This window comes from Amia ocellicauda, chromosome 2 (genome assembly GCF_036373705.1).
Source record: "Amia ocellicauda isolate fAmiCal2 chromosome 2, fAmiCal2.hap1, whole genome shotgun sequence".
Taxonomy (NCBI): Eukaryota; Metazoa; Chordata; class Actinopteri; order Amiiformes; family Amiidae; genus Amia; species Amia ocellicauda.
In genome coordinates this window covers 16,072,122-16,095,780 of record NC_089851.1, presented here as the reverse complement: position 1 = coordinate 16,095,780, position 23,659 = coordinate 16,072,122, and the positions used below count along the sequence as shown (strand labels likewise).

At 37.3% G+C, this 23,659-nt stretch overlaps 1 protein-coding gene across 1 annotated transcript in view; it reads right to left on the bottom strand.

Moving 5' to 3' along the window:
- LOC136765800 (putative Polycomb group protein ASXL3) overlaps positions 1-23,659 on the bottom strand; it is a 70,358-nt gene that overhangs the window by 5,912 nt on the left and 40,787 nt on the right. The window contains exons 5-11 of the mRNA XM_066719616.1: positions 20,918-21,039; positions 9,367-9,484; positions 7,768-7,887; positions 6,171-6,334; positions 4,422-4,518; positions 2,520-2,625; positions 184-2,095 (exon numbers count right to left, since the gene is read on the bottom strand). Coding sequence (XP_066575713.1) covers positions 184-2,095; positions 2,520-2,625; positions 4,422-4,518; positions 6,171-6,334; positions 7,768-7,887; positions 9,367-9,484; positions 20,918-21,039 — 2,639 coding nt within the window. The remainder of the gene's footprint in view (positions 1-183; positions 2,096-2,519; positions 2,626-4,421; positions 4,519-6,170; positions 6,335-7,767; positions 7,888-9,366; positions 9,485-20,917; positions 21,040-23,659) is intronic.

Here is a 23,659-nt window from a genome sequence, read left to right as displayed (position 1 = left end):
ATCACTATAAAAACACCACAAAATGTACAGGAGTTTTCTCAATTCAAAAGGGACTAGTAAAATTTAAAACATATTTAAAATTCATAAAATAACATAAGAAATGGTCACCTTCCAGTATCTTAAATGTGACCTTCCCATTTCAAAATCAACATCATGACAGCACAAGACATTTATTGCAAATACCTTGAGTGGTGGGACTCTGAGCTCCTCCTTTGGCAGAGACTCTCGCTCACGAGACTGGGCACTGGAGTGTCCAGAGCTGAGAGACTCATTCTCCTCCATCCTGGCCCTCTTCTCCTTGCAGATCCCCGTATACTGCTCACCTGTCTTCCTTTTAGGGTTCTCAATATCCCGGTTGTCTGTGCGGAACAGTTCTGGAGACTTGCTTGGCTCCATCTGCTTTAGGGAGTGTGGTTCATCTCCCCTGTGATGGTGATTCGTTTGGTGGGGTTTATGGTGCTTGGCCTTTAGCATTTCTGCCCATGAAGTGATTTCTAAAGCAGAAGACTTTTCAGCAATCTGGTGATATTTAGGCTGCTTTGAACTTTTGGCATTATTATGAGTCTCTGTCAAGGTTTTCTCTACTGGAAAGATATCACTCTCCTCTTTGGGCTCTTTTGTGATCGGTTTAGGCTGGGTATTTTCACTGGGAGACACCTCTGGTAATGTGGAGTCTTCCACTTCTGGGGCAGCTGATATTGTTTCAGGTAGAAGCTGGGCCGGTTTCTGCTCTTCAGGTTCTAACACAGGCTCAAAGATGCCTTCTAAGAGTGGAGCTGCTTTTGAGTCCAACTTCTCTGGGGAATGCTTCGGTTTAATTTCAGTATTTTCAAGCCTTTTGTTCGGAGCCCTTTGCACTATTGGTTTTTCAGCTGCGGGAGAGGCACAGGTTTCAGCTGGTACAAGCGAATTTGTGTCCAGTTCAGATTTAATACTGTCAGTTTCACATTCCTCTACTTCTTTGGGAGGTTCTGGAGATACTGATGCCGTTTCGTACTCTTGAGTTCGATATTCATTCACGTCAGTTGACCTGGGAGAAGGCACCGACATCAGCTCAAGGGAATCAGTTCTGGAGTTTTCACACAAATCCGCCATTTGCATTGATGATGATACTTGCTTGACTGGACTAGGTTCTTTTTCTTTTTCATTCTCCAAGGTAGAGCCACTTAGCTCTCGATTCCCAATGGGCTCTTCCTTCGGGACTGCTATTGTGTCTGATGGAGAACAAGTCAGAATCTCTTTTTGAGTCTTCTGATCGTTTTCTTCTGGCTGTGTGCTGACCTGCAACTGGCTCTCTGTGTCGTCCGCTGATGCAAGCTGTTCTAAGTTGCATTGGTCCTTCAAACTGTGTTCTTCTGGGCTTGAAAGGTCCACTTCAGAATCACTTTTGGAAAGCAGGGATTGCTCCACTGTCACCATGAGGGCGGTCTGCTCAGTTTGCAAGTGCTGCTCTTCTGAGGACAACTCCTCTTTAGCTGGAGGCATCGTCTCATTGCTGTCATTTCCCAAATCTACAGGAGGGGACAGAGTTTGGTCCAATGAATTTTGAGCTAACTGTGGGGTTGCATTTAGGGTTTCTGCTTCATTACTTGCTGGTTTATGATTGATTTCCTGTGCGGGTTGAACGGAGGTCCCTGAGGGGGGGTATTCTGTGAGGACATTTGCGTTCTCTGAATGCAAAGTTGCCGTTTCTTCTTCCTCATTTTTCGGGGTGCAGCTACTGATGTACTCTGAGGTCTCTGTCCCTGGTTTAACCTGCTCCTCCAGGTACTCGCAAGCAGTGGGATCCACTTCCTCTGCAATCTCCTCTTGCACCACCGATTCTTCTGTGGAAATATCAGGGAAACTAGATAGCAGAATATCCTCTGGCGGCTGTCCAGAAGCTTTAGAAGCTAGCTCCATGTTACACACTGTCTGATCCACATCTTCCTCACACACAAACAATTTCTCAGTAACTTCAGGTTCTTTATTCTTTGCGGGACATTGAGCAGACGTTCCTGGGGAAGCAGAAGCTTCCACTGCTGAACTGGAACTGTCTTTGGTAGACTTCTGCACCGTAGTAAGGACCATCGATTCTTCTTCTGTCATGCCCAATCTGAAAAGAAAAAGAGGAATTTGGAATAAAAACTAACAAATGAAAATAAATGGTATTAGTTTTGATTATTTATTTTCTGTTCTCATCATGTACTTATCTAAAGACCTTTCCAAAGTGATAAACTGGGCCTTTTATAGATTTAACGATGTAACATCTAATTATTTTGGGTGTGGAGAGGTTTTTAAATGCTTAGAAATGTTTGTAACATAATATTTTTCACCCTAAATCAGGCTTCTTGTTTCACACTTAATTTGGAATCTTTTCCAAAAAGTAATTAAAATATGTTTTACATTTTTCACCATATGAACACCAAATGAACTGTCTCCATATGTTGCTTTAATATATATTTTTCCAGCCGGGGACAATCGGGGCCCTGGTTTACAGCAGATTAGTATTTTGAATGAAAGACAAAATTAACACTTACTTTTCTCCATAATATGATTCATAAAATTTCTCTTTCCACAGCTCTATCTTCTTTTCTTTTTCCATTTCTTGTCTTATCCTCAGTTGCATTTCTGGGGTAAATTCTCCTATAATTGCAAAGATTATATATTATTGACCCAGACATTTAAAACAAATAGAAGTCAAAAGTGCAAGTAAAATTAAACAAAAAAAGAACAATAAAGGAAGGCACTCTCCAGTTCTCTTGTAAATACCTTTAATCTCTCCTTTCTGTACCACCTTTAAACCTGCACCCTTTTAGTTTCATCCCCAATTAGTTGACACTGCACTCAACCCTAGCCTTTTTGAGTGCAGACTTAAATGTCCCTGATTTCATTTAACTCGTAGATGAAAATAAGTTTGATGGTAAAACCAGTAAAAAAAAAAAAAGGGAAAACAAAAATGGTTCAGGTATCTCATCTTAGTATGTTAATCATTTTAATACTTGATTAGTAAAAAATAATACCTTAACTAACTACAGGCGGGCATATTAAACCAAAAATTCAAAATTTGAACTCAGACGGTTAAAGACATTTTCCATCCAATCAGATAAAATATCATCTCATTTTCACTTCAAGGTCCAGATAATTCAACTAGGTATATGTACATACATGTAATTATTACAAAATGAACCAGATTATTCTCTTCTCAGGAAATTATATCTAAGGATACAGTCACTAATGTGCAAAATACTTTGCATAGAGCAGAATTCCACTGCCACCTGGTGGATGTAAGGTAATGATTTTCAGAGGTACATTCTGCTCCGTGTTGTCTTAATGGTACAGCTCAAGTTTGAAATGGCAGGAATACAAAGAAGCCTAAACTATAATTAAATCTGCAGAAACTAAACAAAATAGTAACATTTCACAACCTTCAGCTAAACTAATTATGAATATAGAGTCTCAGTAAACAAACAAGTCAACAGAAAAAGTAACTTTTCCACAATTTAGAAAAGAAAAAAAAAAAATCACAGGAACATGTTTCATTAAAACAAACACACAAAAATTGTTTCTCACTACAAAATGTTTAAGAATATATTTTATTATTAATAATTTGATCTACACTGGCATCAGAATCATGGAGTCATCTAAAAACATCAATTAAAAATTCTAAGGAAGGAAAAAAATAATCTACTGTTTGGGAAGAAAATGCATTTACTTTTTCAAAAGAAAATGCAACAGAGTTTATACACATAGCTATCACTGATTTGACTGCAAACAATTCTTATCCAAATTCAATTTGAGAACATTTGAGGTAAGGATAGGCATGTGGGGAGACCAGTGCATCAATATCAACAACTTTTTTCCTTTGTTTTCATTTATTTAGATTCAGCATCAGTATCAGTCACCCTCCATTTACTTTGATAGGGGTGCTATATGATACATAAGTATATATCTTTTAAATTATTCTCATACATGGATTACTCTCAGACCCAAAAACACTGAAAATGTCTTCTTTCTTTCCATATAATTAAAATTCACATAGCTACCAATTTTTCTGTGTCTGATGACTGTGCTCTCTACTCCATTAAATAAAACAATGACTTTTATTGAAATGTCCCTCACAGAATCCTCTGTGGAAGGAAATTATTGATAAACCCTTATTATATTGTATCTCCTTATTTAAAGCCATAATAACTCACCATAAAGACATTATATATGTATATGTGTGTACATGTATCTTTAACTCAGTCATGTCTCCAATATAACAATGTTTAATAATTATATATCTCAAGTGAAACTGAAACAGAGTTTAGGCAAAATATCTTCCCTTAAAGCACATTCCATACTCATGTTTATTTTTTTTTTGCACTCTTGCACATTATGTTTAGTTGCTAAGCAACACCTTTCAGAAAAGTAAATAAAAAAACAAACTTTCAACATACCTTCTGCTAGCCTCTGTTTCCAACCCTGAGCAGCATAAGCAAAGAACTCATTATTCAGAGCTGAATTACTGAGACGCAGAACTCCATCACTTCCCATCTGAAAAATAAAGCAGGGGGCATAAAAGCAAGAAGCAATGGTCTCGGAAAACATTTGGCTCAGCACCAGGGATGTGACAGACACATTTAAGAGTAACAGGAAAAATCAGTACAGTTAGCCCCTCTCATAGACTACTAATTGGTAAGGCTACACAATCATTTTATTAATAATGAACTCTGTGGTAAGTTAATGAGCACTGTGGTACACAGTAACAGGAAATTCAATGATAATAATATGAGTTTAAAGACATTAATAAAACTAAGAGCTGTCAGAAAAAATTACATTAACTATTCACATTCCTCAGCATTGCAGCACAGCAATTAATTAGTGCCTAAAATAATTTCAATGAACACAATGGGTAAGTTATTAAATGTGTAACATTAGTAATACAATTACGGAGACATTGTAATAAAATCAAAGTTTTTAAACTTTGTATTTTTGGTTGTTTTTATTCGCAACAAATATTCTCCTTCTTCCTTCATACTTGTTATTACATTATCCAAAATCAGTGCAGAAAGCATATTACTGAATGTTAATGATTTACAAACAAAAACATTGAAACAAGATTTGATTATAACAGACCAGAAAATTCAAAAAGAAAACAACAGGGTCCATGACAGAATAAATATGTGTGCACGAGCCCAAGGAAAGTCAATAGGCAGTTGTGCATGCATAGCTTTAAAAATCAAGCCCTTTACACATAAATGAGTTTGAAGATCCCCTTTCAACAAAAGTCCCACAGGGCCTTCAGTCTGTTATGAAGAATTATAGTAATTACCGAGTACAAGCTGCCTGAATGTGTGAAACAAACAGGTGCTGAATATTAGATTAAGGGTTAAAGAAAAAAAAACATTTTTTTTTTTCCTGGTAGCATATTGATATACCAATGATGTGGAAAAACACTCTGTGGAATAAATCACAATACAATATCCAAAGTTATTTATTTACAAGCTTTGGGAATAAGTATCCTCTTTCATTAAAAAAGGGACAGAGTTGTGTTTGGCAGCTCATTTCAGACATGCTTTGTGAAGCAAACTTGAAGCTGCAAAGCTGGTTCCATACTGCTGAACATATCTTAAGAAAACATCATAACAAAAAGCAGATGCCATTGGGGTACTTACTGCATTAAAAGATTTATACAGTGCTGAGAAAAAGTTATAGAGCACAAACATTATTCTTGAAAAACTTAAATTAATTTTGATTTGATAAAATTCAGAAAAGCTACTTGGCTCACAGCAACATGTTAGTTTGAAATGCGATAGGCAGTGCTAACATAATGATCATTGTTTTCCCTATGTTTAGTGGAAAACTGCATAAATACCCAAAATAATATATATTTCGCCACAAAAAACATCTCTTCGGATATTCCTCCCGGGTTCATAAAAATATAATGTACAGTAACTTATGGACTGTGTCAAGGACAGTTTAATCAATTTTTTGTGCTCACGTGGACAGGACGGGCTGGTTTTAATTTTATTGATGACCCTTGTCTGGGCATGAAGAATACTTATACAAGGGATCACCTTGACAAAGGAAACTGTTCTGCAGCAATCCTGATAGGATTTTCTGCAAACAGCAACATTAGGTTATGGACTCTAAGAGAGGACACACTTCCCGAAGCACAAACGCATCAATGGCTAGAGAGCCCATACCTGTCTGTCCACCTCTGGCAGTAAAAGCAGGAGGTATTGTTGAAAGTGCTGAGGTAAGGATGCAAATGTGTGTTTGTTGATCAATGCTCGCAGATTTGTATTCACTAATATAGACCCTGGAGTTTCGATGTCAATATCTTCAGCCTTTGTCCACTTGATATGGCCTGCAAAAATAAAACACAATTTTTTTTTTTTTTTCCACAATACAATGTTTAAACAGAGTTTAAGCAGCTTCTATGATGCTGCACTGGGTATGCACTAGTACATGTAAAGGAAACAGCTGGAACATGTGGAACTCATCTTTTCTGGCTAAGAAGTCTAATTTGGAAAATTGGTTATATGCTGTTATGCAGATGTTTTGGAGTCATTATTATAACAATTATTATACAATTGTGACCAAATACATTCCGAACATCATGGTGGGATAATTTATGTTTTCATTTCTAATTTAGTGAAGATTTACTCTTTAAGACAACACTTATGATACTATATGTTTTTTATAATGAAGCACTGAATACTTAAAATGGTATAAAATGTCTTCAGACACTAGTTAGACAAATGTACACTTACTCTTTTGAACTTCAAGTAAATCTTTTGAAGTTTAAAATATATAAAGAGAGGGATGCATGAATGTGAAATATATGGTTTCTGATATTCACTAAGGTCATTGAATGTTCAGCATTATACTATGAATGTTCTAACAGGGTTTATAAGGCCATTTTCTATTGGATAGAAGGGGTGGCATAAATTCACTGTGACCAATCATGGTCTGGGGCTCACACACTGTTCTACGGAATAATGACTTGGACAACCATTGAAACAGCACTGTCTTTCTGTGGTGTAGTCATTAATAGATTTAGAATCACAGATGTATAATTACAAACAAAATTGTGTTCATATATCATGCTGAGTAAATTAAGTGAGTACATATAGGTGCTCTAAAATAAGTGGGTACTCAAGTATACCTTCAATTACATCCCTGGTCACTAGTGAAAATATAATTACCTGACAACCGTCGTCAGATAGTACTGAGTGACATATGAAGAACAATCATCTGCAACTGTATGTCATACTTGCAGAGTCTGTACTGACAGTCAAGAACTTTGGCCCCATCTTTGGGAGCTAGACATTTCATCAAGGTGTGCTGGGAACCATGTAAACTATATTTTAATTTGTATTGTGCATGGCTGGTTGTCATATAATACAATGATGAAAGAATTATGGTGGTGTGGAGCGGCAAACACATGAGATGAAAAATACAAAAACAGTATCAGTGAGAATGAATTTAATTTTTAAATATCCAAATATATAAAGGTAAAGATGATTGCTAAATATGTGGAAGGACTAAAAGAAATGTATGGCAATGGAAAAGGAAATATAAACCAAGGTTGATTATATAATGACAGCAACATCAAAGCGATCAGAAGCAAAGGGCTCCTTTATTGTTGATAGTCCAGACAAGGCATCTGTTAACAATTGTCCTTATCACATAGTCATTAATGTATCTTGTAAAATAGAAACCAAAATACATATATTCAATGTTTTGTCTTAGCTATGGTCATAACATTAATGTGAACACAAATAAGATTCTACTCACCCAAACCAGATTTCTTGAGTTTCTTAAGGTGCTGACTTATTTGCTTGCCAGTTGGAGATCTCTGACCATGCTTTAGCTCTTTTTCTGAGCTATCCCCATCGCCAAATCCATTTTTAGATTCTGATAATTGAAAAGAAAAGTATTTATGTATGTACATGTATTATTCATGCATGTGTATCTCTCTCTATCTGTGTGTGTGTACATATACACTTCCATATAAATTATTAAAGAAAGAAATAGTGAAACTATTGTTTCTGTGCCCATGGAAACATGGAACAGCTTTCTGTACAGTTGTTATTGTCTGCTCTATTTTCTGACTTTTCACACTGGTTTAATTTAAAACTGATTTGTAGAACATCTAAGTTTGTTTTAATTAAAATAACTGAACTTACTTTATTTTTGCCCAATAACAATAGTAATACATATTGAATTGTCTAATGTATCCTTCATTTTGCACTCATATATGTTTTGCATTGGTACCATTTGCATTGGTTGTTTAATATGACCACTAATATTTACAATTTAGTAACCCTTTTAACAGCCAAAGAGGAACAATGCATGAATCAAACTGTTCTTACATACACTTTTGATACTAAATTCTGAAATTGCAACACATTTGTGGAATTGTCACAGCATGAAAACCTGAATGTATATTTCCTACAATGTGTAATTTTAAATGGCAAATCCTCTACGTTTTTATCCCAGAGTCATGTGATGGAAATTCTCTTGGTTTATACTTTATGCCATCTTTGCAAACCGATTTAATTTACATCTTTTAATAAGCATCTGTAGTCCACAGCGATCGACATATGCTATTATCTGGAACTCATTCGTGTTAATTTCACCACTTATGTATTATAAACAGACTATTGTCAATCATTGTAAAGTTTGCTTGGCACCTGCATGATTCGGTGAAAAACAAAGTTATGCAATATTTTTAGCTTTGCACCCCACCATCTTGACTATCTTTTATCTCTTTAAACCTTGAAAAAGATTAGAATATCTGGTTCTCCATATGTGGGTGGTTTTTATATAATTAGTTATTGCTCATAGTGCATTTGTCGCACAAACATAGAGAAAGCTTTTAAAATGCAGTTTTCGCATATTTTAAAACAAATTTAGTGCTCTCGCGCTCTCTATTTTTTGTAATGCTCTAACATGCTCTTCTGTAGCACAAAGGTTAATGATCTATTTAGTTTCTTTGTTTCTTAGTGTGACAAATGAAACATCCAGTTAATTGTGTGAATTTAGGAAAACCTATGATCAGAAAGCTAATATGATGAAGGAAACATCGGTGCTTTCAAGTACCAATGTGTAATTATGTACTGTATACAAAAATCTTAATTCAATGGAGAGTAATTTTCATGGTTATGCTCACAGAGTGTCTGAGACTACAAGGGAAATAATCAATACATGTCTGGAGTATTCCAACAAACCTTAAACAGAACAAGGATGTAATATTGTATCATTAAAACAGACATTACGAAGAATAAGTCATTATACAATAACTTCACCATCTAAACAAATATTAAATACTAACAGACAGAGGCAATTGGGACAAAAAGCTCCGTCACTGCTGTCAGGTCATCTTCATCTTACCTGATGGAGAATCGGGCTGCTCATCAGAGACCTTCAAAGGAGTCAGCACAACGCGAGGGACAGCCTTGTTCACCATCATTGACACACCATTCCGGCGTTTATGTTGCTGCCTTAAAGCCTGAAAGAGTGAAAGTGAGATACAGCAAGGGGGTATTTAAAAGAAGAAAATAAACTTGAACACTGCAACATGCATATATACGAATATTGTTCTAATGTTACAAGAAAGAAAAAAGAAATATTGGAAGTATACAAGTTAAGGGGGAGAAAACATAAAGGCAACATCTTCTTATCAGTCCTAAGAATCACTATATCTTAATGTTCAATGCCCAGCAACCCAGAAATATAACCCCTCCCCCGCACACAAATGTTTCATACTCCTCTGCAAATTTGGACTAATGTGAAGAATGGTAAGAATCCTTCAGTTTGTTCTCTGGAGTCTATCATAACAATTACATACATTTGGTGCAGATCATTCAAATTATACACCTATATAGGGAAGGAAGTTGCTTTGCTCAAACTTTTCAGTTAGTAAAATTATCATGAATCAACTTAAAGAGAACTTAAAGGAGAACTCAAACTCAAACCAAAAAGTAAAAATCCTAGAGGAGAGCTCTTCTGTTTTTCAGAATATGACTTTTGAACACTTATTGGATGGCAGAAAAGACTACACGTAAAGAGCGTGGGATTTGTCTTCCCCACAGCAGCTACGTTCAGTGGTACTGTTAGCATATGGCTGTGTTTACCGGGACGCTTTGACATAGGACAGGATTCTAAAATAGCATTTAAAACGTAAAACCATTAACATTTTAATCAGGCATTTGTTTTCACTATAGCGTGACATCCAGACATATTATAATGTATTCATTATTAACAGGAGATAAACAGCAACTTTTCATATTAATAACGGCTAACAAATAAAGACAATGAATACAAATATATAAAATTACTTTGTTGTAAAAAATGCCTAATTCAAATGTTAATGTCTTTCTGTTTAAAATCCCGTCCCGCCTCTAAAATCACCGTGTCCTGGTGATCACACAGTCAAACAGTCACAGTTCCACTGAACATAGGTGCTTGGGGAAGACAAATCCCATGCTTTGTACATACAGGGCAGGATTAAATAAAAAATGTTCGCACTGCGAGTCGCTCGCAGAAGCATTATTGGCATGCAGTGGTGGCTGGTCAGAGGAGGCAAGGGAGGCTGAGCCTCCTTAAAAATTACTCAGAAATGATCGTAGGTAAAGCAATAAACAGTTGACTTTTATTTCAATCACTTTCTTACAATATTGTTCATACCTTGATGACGATGACCATAATATATATATATAGAGATTTTTTTTCTTTTTCATTTTCCAAGATACACAGACGATATCATACGCTCACATTCATTGATTGTATTGCACGCAGGCCAGAGTCTGAAAGCATAATGGCTCCTCTCATTACTAAATTGACCAATCAGAATGGATGTTCAAATATTGCAACGTCATTTGTTTCTGTCGAAAACGCTTTCAAAAAAGGCAGAAGGGAGGCAAACTGAATTGTGCCTCCTTCGGCATAAATAACCAATAAGCATTGATCTCCCATTCCTGAACCAATTAGCTTGCATTATCACATTGAAACAAGCCTGCCAATGGTTTTGAGAGAGAGCGGCAAAACCTCACTTCAGCCAACATGGCTGTAATCGCTAGTGTGGAATTTGTGTTACAAAATAATTTTGTATATACTTAAGAAACACTACAAGTGAAGAGCGACTGTCCTGTTTGGCCAAAATATCAATAGAATCCAAATTACTGAAGGACCTCAAAGCGAGTGGACGTTTGTATGACAGGGCCATTTATAAATTTGCGACAATGAAGGAGCGGAGGACGGAGTTCATCTACAAATAGGTGAGTAGAAATGTTAGACCGAATGTGACCCTCCATTCATGGAGTATGTTGTAAGTTTATGTTGATGTTGTAATTCGCCCTGGATAAGGGTGTCTGCCAAGAAATAATAATAATAATAATAATAATAATAATAATAATAATAATAATTCATACTTTAATAAATTATTGTATTGGATTGATAATAGTCTGTAGACAACACTGTGATTTGTTCTAATAATTTCCTACTTTCACAAGTGTTGGTGATGGGAAAGATTTAAGTTCAGTCAAGACACTCACATGATGATTTGACCATTTATTGATACCATAGATATTGAAATAGGTTTGACTTTGGCGGAGTGGATGTACATAGAGGGAGACACTCCCTGCCTCTAGCATTAGTGAGCACATACACAGAAAATGAGGCAGGGAGCAAATAGAGTACAAATCACCCTGATAGATAGCAAAATATGGACAACACGGGGGAGATGGGGATGGTGGAGGGTGGCAGCAGCACAGAATAATACAGCAAACGGGGGTGAGTGGACGCGTATCCGTGCGACTTTTATATTGCCGCCTTATTGGACACGAACCTCTGGGCTGAGTAGCTACACAGTGATGAGCGAGATGACGCGCTGCCCGAGTGCCAGGCCTGAACTAGGCTTCGCTCATGTGTTGTCAGTTATCAAATCTTTATATATTCAGACATCCCAAGTCTCCCGGAAGGTCACGGAGTCTGCCGCTTTTTAATAGCGGCTCCCTGACGCCCGCAAATTATATACAATATCCCGGAAATCAATTTTGTTTTGACAGCGAGCGAGAGAGAGTTCAATGCCATTACATAATTTACGGGCATCAGGGAGCTGCTATAAAAAAGTGGGAGACCTTCCGGGAGACTTGGGGATGTCTGTATATTATCTGTATATAGGAGCCTAGTTATCACACAAAAGGTTATACTCTAATGTTTTGTCATAGCTAATGATCAATTTCAATTTACACCTCAGCCTCCTCAGAAAATTCCCCCAAAAGCTGCCACTGGCTGCATTTCTGCGAATGGAAATCGCGCTGCTAAACTATCGCGGTATGAAATCTAACCCAACTTGCACCGCCAAACGACCTTCTCGCAGCTCCTTTCTTACACAACGCGAGGGAATAAAACAGAACTTTCACACAGCCGCTGCTAGAAAACTACACAACTGTACTCAGTCGTGGTTTCGTTTTTTAGTTAGATGCTACTTCAAAGTTTTAATGAAAACCCCATGTAGTACAGTTTTGTAGTTTACTGTTAACAGCTGGTTAAAGTTGTAGTTAATCCCGCCCAACAATACTGTGGGAGTGGTTACATTTTCGCTGTATCAAATCAAGCAAATATCTACGAGAAAACAACCTGAAAATGCTCTTGTAGGTACTCTAGTTTTAGACAACTTCAGAGTTGTCTAAAGCCTCTCGCAGTTAAGGCAAAGTGGAAAGGTTTGTGCAGGTGCCGCTCCAAGTTTATTCACAGCCTCCGCGGCTCTCTGTGTTCATTGGAAATAACGGTTTATTGCTACACTAACTACAATACAGGTGTACAGTGCGGGTAACAAATTACATGTTGCACCCCAACATCCACACAAACAAAATGTTGTCAATTGTTCATGCACAGAGAAAATGTGTTGTTATTGAATGTCATTTTATAATGTTTTGTTCAGCAATGTGTTAGTGTTTGTTTTAGTTAAGTATTTTTTCATGACTTATTTGTTTAATTCACTTGTTAGTTTATTCTTCTCTTGCTTTTGTTCGTTGTTTTGAAAACTTTTATGTCTTATAAATTGTTTCCTTCTTTACAGATCTTTTATGGGAGTAGTCCCTACTATCGAGTTAATATTATACCTCAGCCATACTCATTACACCGTTATGTATATTCAGCCTATATCATATATAAGGGAGGGGTTTCATGCATTATACATTTCACATTAGTTTAAAGTTTTACACAAAAAAGAAAAGGTGGGCTGTGTTCCTTTCAATTTTAAAATGAGAAAATGCACTAACCAGTGATCTTATTCCAGATGGTTATATCCAACAGGAGTGAAGGCAAATTTTAAGAGACGATCAGTGCATTGAGTGACACTGCTGTCAAAGCGACTGTAGCGTAAACATACAGTATAATTGCTATTATTCATATTTACAGGAATACGTAAAGCATGGAGATGTCTGGATGTTATTTATGGAATTTTGTTACCGGCATATATGGATGTGTAACTTGCAAGCCAACACATCCAGTGTATGAGGACTGTGTAATGCACATTGGGTGGATTAAATAACTAAATAAATAAATACATACATAAATGATACGTTAAAGGCAAATTTGCACAATGTAGTGGATACATTTAGGATTGGAAAAAAATATAATCTTAGAAAGATAAGAACTACCTGAACAGATAATCCTGTAGGGGGTGATCAACATTTTGCCTTTATCCCAGGCATATACAAAGTGGAAGTGATAACTATACATGTTACATTGACACACACACACACACACACACACACACACACAATACATGAAGCAGGCTTGGTGGGCGGTCAGATCGCTCGCGCGCGCGCGCGCACACGCACGCACGCACACACACACACACACACACACACACACACACACACACACACACACACACACACACACACCCGGTCATATTGTGAACTAGGTGTACTGCAGGAGTATTTACGTATGGAAATACAATTTAGACAATGGTACAAGTGTAAATATATCTGTGTAACACGATCATATATGTAACATGTATGGGTCTACTGCCAGTACTGCACCTTGAGACATCGAGCATCAAGTTTGTACTTATTGCCTCTTACAGTAGATGACATTGAGTGATATTAAAATTATGTAATTTTTACTGAAGTACACATCACTGTTCAGTTTCAAGTGATGATAATACAAATTGTAATAGGTGTTTATATCACAACACCACATCCAGCAGTGGCATATTAAGGGAGGGGGGTGGTTTTGGGGGCACTGTGCCATGGCCATTTTGAAAAATAAATGCAGACGGAGCCCCTGCGTGGGATTCGAACTGCACACCTTAGGCACCCAGAGCACTACAATACTGTGTTACACCTGCTAGACCAATCGAGTAGATATGCTGAAGCAGGCGGCTTAACACTGTACTTATTTATTCAGAGGGTTAGGTCACTTGTAATGTGTTAATATTACAAGTTATGTTCAGTGAGCTAAAACTACTCAAAACATATTTGCGCTCCACTATGACAGAAGAGAGTCTTTATGGGCAGCGCACCTGTACATAAGGACTCACACTGATGTCTGTTGATGTTATTGATGAATTAGGGCATCACAACAGGAGACTTGCATTCTCACAGAAACTCCAACATAGCGGCAGAAACAGCTGATTTCCAATGAACAGTTGTGGCTAGTTTCTTCCAATGATAAATTTAACCACTATGGGTAAATTGCAAGCAACTGAAAGCAGCATACTAACTGGAGATGATCCCATGGTTAGTACGCAGCTCTGTATTAAACTAGTACGCAAGTTAAATACCCATTGCAACGAACTAGGCGGCTGAAGTTGCGGACTCCATTGCAAAGAACCCCAAATTCACTGCTGCTGCCCTCTATAGGAGACTGAATACGGGACTAATTTAGGGCTGGATTAAATCAAAACATTGACCCACCCGCTAATAGAAAACTATAAATCTGTAATAGTAGTAGTTACATGTATGATTAGAAGAAAGTGGTATCTTGCTAAAATTGAAGATGCAACTGAGTACAGTCCTGTAGTTTTTTATTAACAGGTAGGTCAAAGTTTTGATTTAATCTGGCCCTTAGTCCGGAGTAACTATGGACAGTACTGTACTAAGTGGAACAAAATGGGAAAAATCACAATGTATTGACAACTTTTGTAACTGAACTACTCATAACTTGATTGATAAGCACAAATCTTTTTTTTTGTTTTGTTTTCCACATATAAAACACTTTTGTATTTGACATTGACCTTGTATTTGTAATTTATGAATAGCGGCAAATGCTCTGATGTACATGGACAAAACTGAAACCAAACCAAAAAAAAAAAGATCACCATTGTGCAAATTGTCGGTTAAAAGGTTATATTAAATACTATGAAATAACTGGTTATTGAAAGCTCTACAGGAATTACTCTGCAATTATACTGCAATATTATATAATAAAATGAAGTTATAGGCCTATATAATAGTGGGCTGTGTGTAGCCGACTTAGTATATTAGTATATGCCAATATAGTATATTAGTATACTATGCCGTGGCAGGGCTGTGGTTCAGCACTGAGAGCTCCAGCTCGGGACTGAAGCGCTGTACAGTAGAGTGGTGATGGCGTGGTGTGGCGGGTGGCGGGTCCGCCTGTGCATCACATTCGTTATTTTCTTTAATACAATTCAGAACAACCTCGTATTTAATTATTAGTCTGGATAATAGTTTTGTATAATAGGTTTGGAGAAAAAAGTGCAATGGGAAATGCAATTTAGACTTAGCTATGTATTTACAGTGAGGGAAAAAAGTATTTGATCCCCTGCTGATTTTGTACGTTTGCCCACTGACAAAGAAATGATCAGTCTATAATTTTAATGGTAGGTGTATTTTAACAGTGAGAGACAGAATAACAACAAAAATCCAGAAAAATGCATTTCAAAAAAGTTATAAATTGATTTGCATGTTAATGAGGGAAATAAGTATTTGATCCCCTATCAATCAGCAAAATTTCTGGCTCCCAGGTGTCTTTTATACAGGTAACGAGCTGAGATAAGGCAAAACCCTTGTTGGCAATCACAGAAGTCAGACGTTTCTTGTAGGTGGCCACCAGGTTTGCACACATCTCAGGAGGGATTTTGTCCCACTCCTCTTTGCAGATCCTCTCCAAGTCATTAAGGTTTCGAGGCTGACGTTTGGCAACTCGAACCTTCAGCTCCCTCCACAGATTTTCTATGGGATTAAGGTCTGGAGACTGGCTAGGCCACTCCAGGACCTTAATGTGCTTCTTCTTGAGCCACTCCTTTGTTGCCTTGGCTGTGTGTTTTGGGTCATTGTCATGCTGGAATCTCCATCCACGACCCATTGTCAATGCCCTGGCTGAGGGAAGGAGGTTCTCACCCAAGATTTGACGGTACATGGCCCCGTCCATCGTCCCTTTGATGCGGTGCAGTTGTCCTGTCCCCTTAGCAGAAATCACCCCCAAAGCATAATGTTTCCACCTCCATGTTTGACGGTGGGGATGGTGTTCTTGGGGTCATTCCTCCTCCTCCAAACACAGCGAGTTGAGTTGATGCCAAAGAGCTTGATTTTGGTCTCATCTGACCACAACACTTTCACCCAGTTCTCCTCGGAATCATTCAGATGTTCATTGGCAAACTTCAGACGGGCCTGTACATGTGCTTTCTTGAGCAGGGGGACCTTGCGGGTGCTGCAGGATTTCAGTCCTTCACAGCGTAGTGTGTTACCAATTGTTTTCTTGGTGACTATGGTCCCAGCTGCCTTGAGATCATTAACAAGATTCTCCCGTGTAGTTCTGGGCTGATTCCTCACCGTTCTCGTGATCATTGAAACTCCACGAGGCGAGATCTTGCATGGAGCCCCAGACCAAGGGAGACTGACAGTTATTTTGTGTTTCTTCCATTTGCGAATAATCGTACCAATGGTCTTCTAGCCCATTCCAGCCTACAATCTTGTCCCTGACATCCTTGGACAGCTCTTTGGTCTTGGTCATGGTGGAGAGTTTGGAATCTGATTGATTGAATGCTTCTGTGGACAGATTAAAGTGGACACCCTTAAAGTGCTCCTAATCTCCTAATCTCAGCTCGTTACCTGTATAAAAGACACCTGGGAGCCAGAAATCTTGCTGATTGATAGGGGATCAAATACTTATTTCACTCATTAACATGCAAATCAATTTATAACTTTTTTGAAATGCATTTTTTTTTTTTGTTGTTGTTATTCTGTCTCTCACTGTTAAAATACACCTACCATTAAAATTATAGACTGATCATTTCTTTGTCAGTGGGCAAACGTACAAAATCAGCAGGGGATCAAATACTTTTTTCCCTCACTGTATGTGCAAATTGTCTTGAGTTTAAATTATTTAAATTATAATGTCTACATTTATAATTTAGAAATTATAATTTCTTCTTCAGAATATTTTTTTTCGTGAACGTATAATTATCGACTATGCTACTAAAAATAAATGTTGAATTATATGGTGTTGTTATATGGCATTGGCATTTTAACACGATTAGCATTGCCATTTACATTAGCATGTCACCACTGGCGTTCTGTAAAAATGCTGCAAACAATCGCTCAGATGTTCTATACGTTCTATATGCCCCATAATTACAGAATCTAGTCATTCTGTGCCCGGCTCTCTTCACTGACTTCATCTCCTGTTTGGGATCATAATAACAAACTTAATCCTTAGTATGGTACTAAAGCTGGGGATCAGTTAGTCTCAGACTTTGCTCCATCTCTTTTTTCATTGCAATGGGTACTAACTTTAGTAAACAGCTGGGGATGATCCCGAGATAGTACCGTACTAGCTAGTTGTGTGTTAGCTTGGGAAGTGGATGCTAAATAAAATATTTAGATTGATCTGTTATTCACCCAACACACCATTGATCCACCCGCTAATAGATAACGCCTAGGTAAGGGCATCTGCTAATAATAATAATAAGAACAAGAATAAGAATAATAAGTATTATAATAATTATAATAATAATAATAATAATAACAACTACACAGCTTTCATCAATGGCAGCTTGGGTTTTTATTTTATTCTATTTTCTTCTACTCATATTTGTAACTGCTACGAAGTACAGGCTTGCAGTTTTGTGACAGCAGGGAAATTAATGCTGTGTATTTACAGCATGGAGCACCAGATCGCTGTGTTTCTCTGCTTTATTGACCCATCGCTGCTCCTCGCAGCCAGTCCTGCTCTTCCGCCTCTATTCAGTTTCAGTCTCTACGATTGGCTCACGGTGCCTCTCGCGCTGCCGGCCCATCCCGGAACTCACGCCCTCAAAACACGTCACATCCCCGTTCGCAGCTCCTCATATTTTAGATTTAATTCAGCGAGGAGCTGAGCTGCGAGATTCCATCCTGCGACTCTTCCGCAAACTTTTTGCGTTTGCACCTTGCAAACATTTTTGATTTAATCCTGCCCACAGTCTTTTCTGTTATCCAGAAAGTGTTGAAAAGTCATATTCTGAAAAACAGAAGAGCTCTCCTATTGGATTTTTACTGTAGTTATGACTGTAACATTTTTAAAGTTACTAAAATGATAGCATAGAACAGAACAATCATAGCTACTTACAATTATTTTTGTAGCACTACTTACGCTTTAAGTTGTTCATAATATTACTAGCCTCATGCTTTACTTTACCATGGCCCTTAGTTGTGCGATTGAATGGCCTGATGCACACTCTGTCGACTATTATTTACTTATCTCTTGCTTGCTTTATAAAATGAACCCAATCGTGCATCAACCCAAACACAGATCAGATCTTTATTATTTATATATTTTTATCATTGCAAGCCCAGTCCAGTTAAATCTGCATCAGATGACGGACTGACTCTAACAGATAAAACTGCAAGCTCACAGGCCCAGACACTGAATGAGAACATTTAATATTCAGAAGGAAGCTAAGATTTATCAATATCAGAAGGTACTACTGGTAGTGTAATTCTAATACAATATAAACTGAAACAGAGTTATGGTAAGATACTTAATTTTTAGTCTAAATATTTTTCCCTAAACAATATATTATAAAACAACTATTAAGGAATAATCTTTAAGAGTAATTACTTTTATGAACATTAATAATATGTTTGAGTACGAGATGTTCATTTTTGAATGTGTCTGTGACTGCATGCACTAGTCAAAAATACGTTTTCTTTTTCTTTTTCAAATTTATTTTCATGCAACACCAAATTTACAGATATGATTATGATTTCTGGTCATAAGATTCTAAAAAGTACAGGTGTGAAATTGGAAACAATGGTGGAAAGTACAAGGATTTGTTGCTCAGTGTATTAAAAAAATATTTTCTGATTGCAATCCATTTTTTGTAATCAGACACCATTAACTTAAATGCTTGCTAGGCCAATTTTAATACTGTATTTTATTTACAATATGTTTGAGATACCATCAGTGGGTTTAACACCAGAGAAATTATACCGATATGGATAATCTTTATTGCAGTTTAGTGTGCCAGGCAACTGCATGAAATGCGTATCAAAAGCCTTGAGAAAATCACTATCACTAGCCAACAGATCTGGAGCATATTTTCATAAAACTGACAGCGTCAGTGATTCGTGTAATTCTTTTTTTTTTTTCAATGAGCACAAATCCTCATTATAGAACATATTGTTTTGTAGACATTTAGATCATCTCCGTTGTTAGCATAAAAATATGGATCAGTACATTAGGACAAAATTGAGACAAAATGTATAAAGCTTTTTACATTCCATAGAGTGCTGTAGCAACTGCACTTGCTAATTAGAAAATATCAGTTTGCTTGTTGCTCTCTAGTGAACATGCTAATAACTTTGAAGATTATGGACTTTATTTAAGTGTGATGTTCAGCAATTAGGAGTTTGCAGCAAAGACTATTATCCCACAGTACATCTGTGATTTCAGCAATGAAGCACTTCAAGGCTATTCAAACAAATGCAACACAGAAAACTCTAAACACATTATGTGTTATTTAATATTTTTCTCAGGCTTCCCCCACACTGCTCTTTATGCAAATTCCAACTCAAACACAGAAAGTGGAAACCTTGGCAGAGCAGCTTAGTTCTGCCCCAGTGGGACTAAGCAGTAGGAATCTCACACTTAATAGCATGAAAAAAAAGGGAATCTAAAACATGAAGCCGACCCGCTATCTACCGCCGATCATTCTGAGAGAATGAAAATAAACAATGCTAACTCCTACACAAATCATTTATATAAATATGAACTAAAACACAAAACGCCAGGAGCCTGATGGAGGAATGCCTGGTGGAGACTATTATATATTGTTATAAATTTGGAAATGTATTAATTGCAGTTCAGTGTATTCATTACAGTTATTCAGATTTTAATTACATAACCTAAGGTTTGTTATAGAGTAAACCATTCTTATTATTATTATGGTAAAAGACTACATTTTAAAATGTGATATTATCAACAAATTAATATGCTGAAAAAGTATGATAAAAAGTTATACTACTGTTATAATTTAAGGTAGGAATTTAAAAAATGATGCATTCATTTAAATTCTATATTAAGCTATGGATACAAGTCATACATTTTGGAATATTCTGTTCAGGTTGAAAAAAAAAAAATCATGCCCATAGGAATGTCATAAAAAATATGGCAGAAGAAGTTGCAAACTCAAAGAAGTAGTAGAAGAAGTAGTAGTATTGTAAAGAAGTATCTACTATACATATATATATATATATATATATATATATATATATATACATATATATAATCAGAACATTTCTAAAACTTTTACATTTCAACACAATACAAACATGTTCTTGTAATGAAAGTATAAAATATAATATATATCATGAAAGCCAGCGTAAATTATTACATATCTACCTGCAAAGATATTTTGCTCCTACTAGGGGTGCTGTTGGATAACAAAAGAACAGGCTAATTGACTGCTGATGTTATATCTTACCTGTTTCAGAGCCTTTTTGGTGTGTTGCTGAGTGGAAGACACAGACTTGTTTTGTACTGCTGTAGTGGTGGTGTTTGAATCATGTTCGGAAGACACTTCATCAGGTGACTTCATGGCACACACTGAAATATAGGCAATGACAAAGAAGTATATCAAAAGGCATTGTGCATTTACAGCCAATGACCAAAGCCAATTCAGTTCCACAAAGCGCAAACACACACACACACACGCACACGCACACAGTGTCACTGTACTTGTCATTTATGTGATAGCAACAAAATAGATTAAATTAGAAGTCAAAGCTCTGAATTCCAGTCTTTGCATTACCAAAATTAATGAGGTATAATGGACTTTCTAAATTATGTGGAATGATTATAAGAGACATTGGCATTGCAAATAAACTAAGTTTTGTGATGTTGACCCTAGAAATACAAAACATGTGTCTGTATGCATATAAAATACCTGTCTAGTGCATCCATTACATTTTGGCCATAACCACTAGACTATTAACTCAAGTAAGCTTATAACTGGAAACTGGAAACAACACAAAGAAGAATGGAAAGATGCATGCTTGGAATAATAATAAGTGACAGGAAAACAAATAAATGGATCTGAGAACAAACAAAAGTGTGACATCATTGAAAGAGTGAAAATGTTAAAATGGGTCGGACACATTGCAAGAAAAACAGATCAAAGATGGACAAACAAAGCTATCGAATGGATCCCAAGAAATGAAAAAAGACAGAAGACCACACAAAAAATAGGAAGATGAAATAAGAATTTTTACTGGTGTGACCTGGAAAAGAGACGCTGTACACTCACCTAAAGGATTATTAGGAACACCATACTAATACTGTGTTTGACCCCCTTTCGCCTTCAGAACTGCCTTAATTCTACGTGGCATTGATTCAACAAGGTGCTGAAAGCATTCTTTAGAAATGTTGGCCCATATTGATAGGATAGCATCTTGCAGTTGATAGAGATTTGTGGGATGCACATCCAGGGCACGAAGCTCCCGTTCCACCACATCCCAAAGATGCTCTATTGGGTTGAGATCTGGTGACTGTGGGGGCCAGTTTACTACAGTGAACTCATTGTCATGTTCAAGAAACCAATTTGAAATGATTCGACCTTTGTGACATGGTGCATTATCCTGCTGGAAGTAGCCATCAGAGGATGGGTACATGGTGGTCATAAAGGGATGGACATGGTCAGAAACAATGCTCAGGTAGGCCGTGGCATTTAAACGATGCCCAATTGGCACTAAGGGGCCTAAAGTGTGCCAAGAAAACTTCCCCCACACCATTACACCACCTTCACCAGCCTGCACAGTGGTGACAAGGCATGATGGATCCATGTTCTCATTCTGTTTACGCCAAATTCTGACTCTACCATCAGACTCATCAGACCAGGCAACATTTTTCCAGTCTTCAACTGTCCAATTTTGGTGAGCTTGTGCAAATTGTAGCCTCTTTTTCCTATTTGTAGTGGAGATGAGTGGTACCCGGTGGGGTCTTCTGCTGTTGTAGCCCATCCGCCTCAAGGTTGTACGTGTTGTGGCTTCACAAATGCTTTGCTGCATACCTCGGTTGTAACGAGTGGTTATTTCAGTCAAAGTTGCTCTTCTATCAGCTTGAATCAGTCGGCCCATTCTCCTCTGACCTCTAGCATCAACAAGGCATTTTCGCCCACAGGACTGCCGCATACTGGATGTTTTTCCCTTTTCACACCATTCTTTGTAAACCCTAGAAATGGTTGTGCGTGAAAATCCCAGTAACTGAGCAGATTGTGAAATACTCAGACCAGCCCGTCTGGCACCAACAACCATGCCACGCTCAAAATTGCTTAAATCACTTTTCTTTCCCATTCAGACATTCAGTTTGGAGTTCAGGAGATTGTCTTGACCAGGACCACACCCCTAAATGCATTGAAGCAACTGCCATGTGATTGGTTGGTTAGATAATTGCATTAATGAGAAATTGAACAGGTGTTCCTAATAATCCTTTAGGTGAGTGTATATCGAAACAAGGGGAAACATCTCATAGAAACCTTTATCCAGCAGTGGATGGACAAAGGCTGATGATGATGATGATGATACATCTCTCTCTACAGTGAGGGAAAAAAGTATTTGATCCCCTGCTGATTTTGTACGTTTGCCCACTGACAAAGAAATGATCAGTCTATAATTTTAATGGTAAGTGTATTTTAACAGTGAGAGACAGAATAACAACAAAAAAATCCAGAAAAACGCATTTCAAAAAAGTTATAAATTGATTTGCATGTTAATGAGGGAAATAAGTATTTGATCCCCTATCAATCAGCAAGATTTCTGGCTCCCAGGTGTCTTTTATATAGGTAACGAGCTGAGATAAGGAATCTCAGCTCGTTACCTGTATAAAAGACACCTGTCCACAAAAGCAAATCAATCAATCAGATTCCAAACTCTCCACCATGGCCAAGACCAAAGAGCTGTCCAAGGATGTCAGGGACAAGATTGTAGACCTACACAAGGCTGGAATGGGCTACAAGACCATCGCCAAGCAGCTTGTTGAGAATTATTCCCAAAAGGAAGAAACACAAAATAACTGTCAGTCTCCCTCGGTCTGGGGCTCCATGCAAGATCTCACCTCGTGGAGCTTCAATGATCATGAGAACGGTGAGGAATCATCCCAGAACTACACGGGAGGATCTTGTTAATGATCTCAAGGCAGCTGGGACCATAGTCACCATGAAAACAATTGG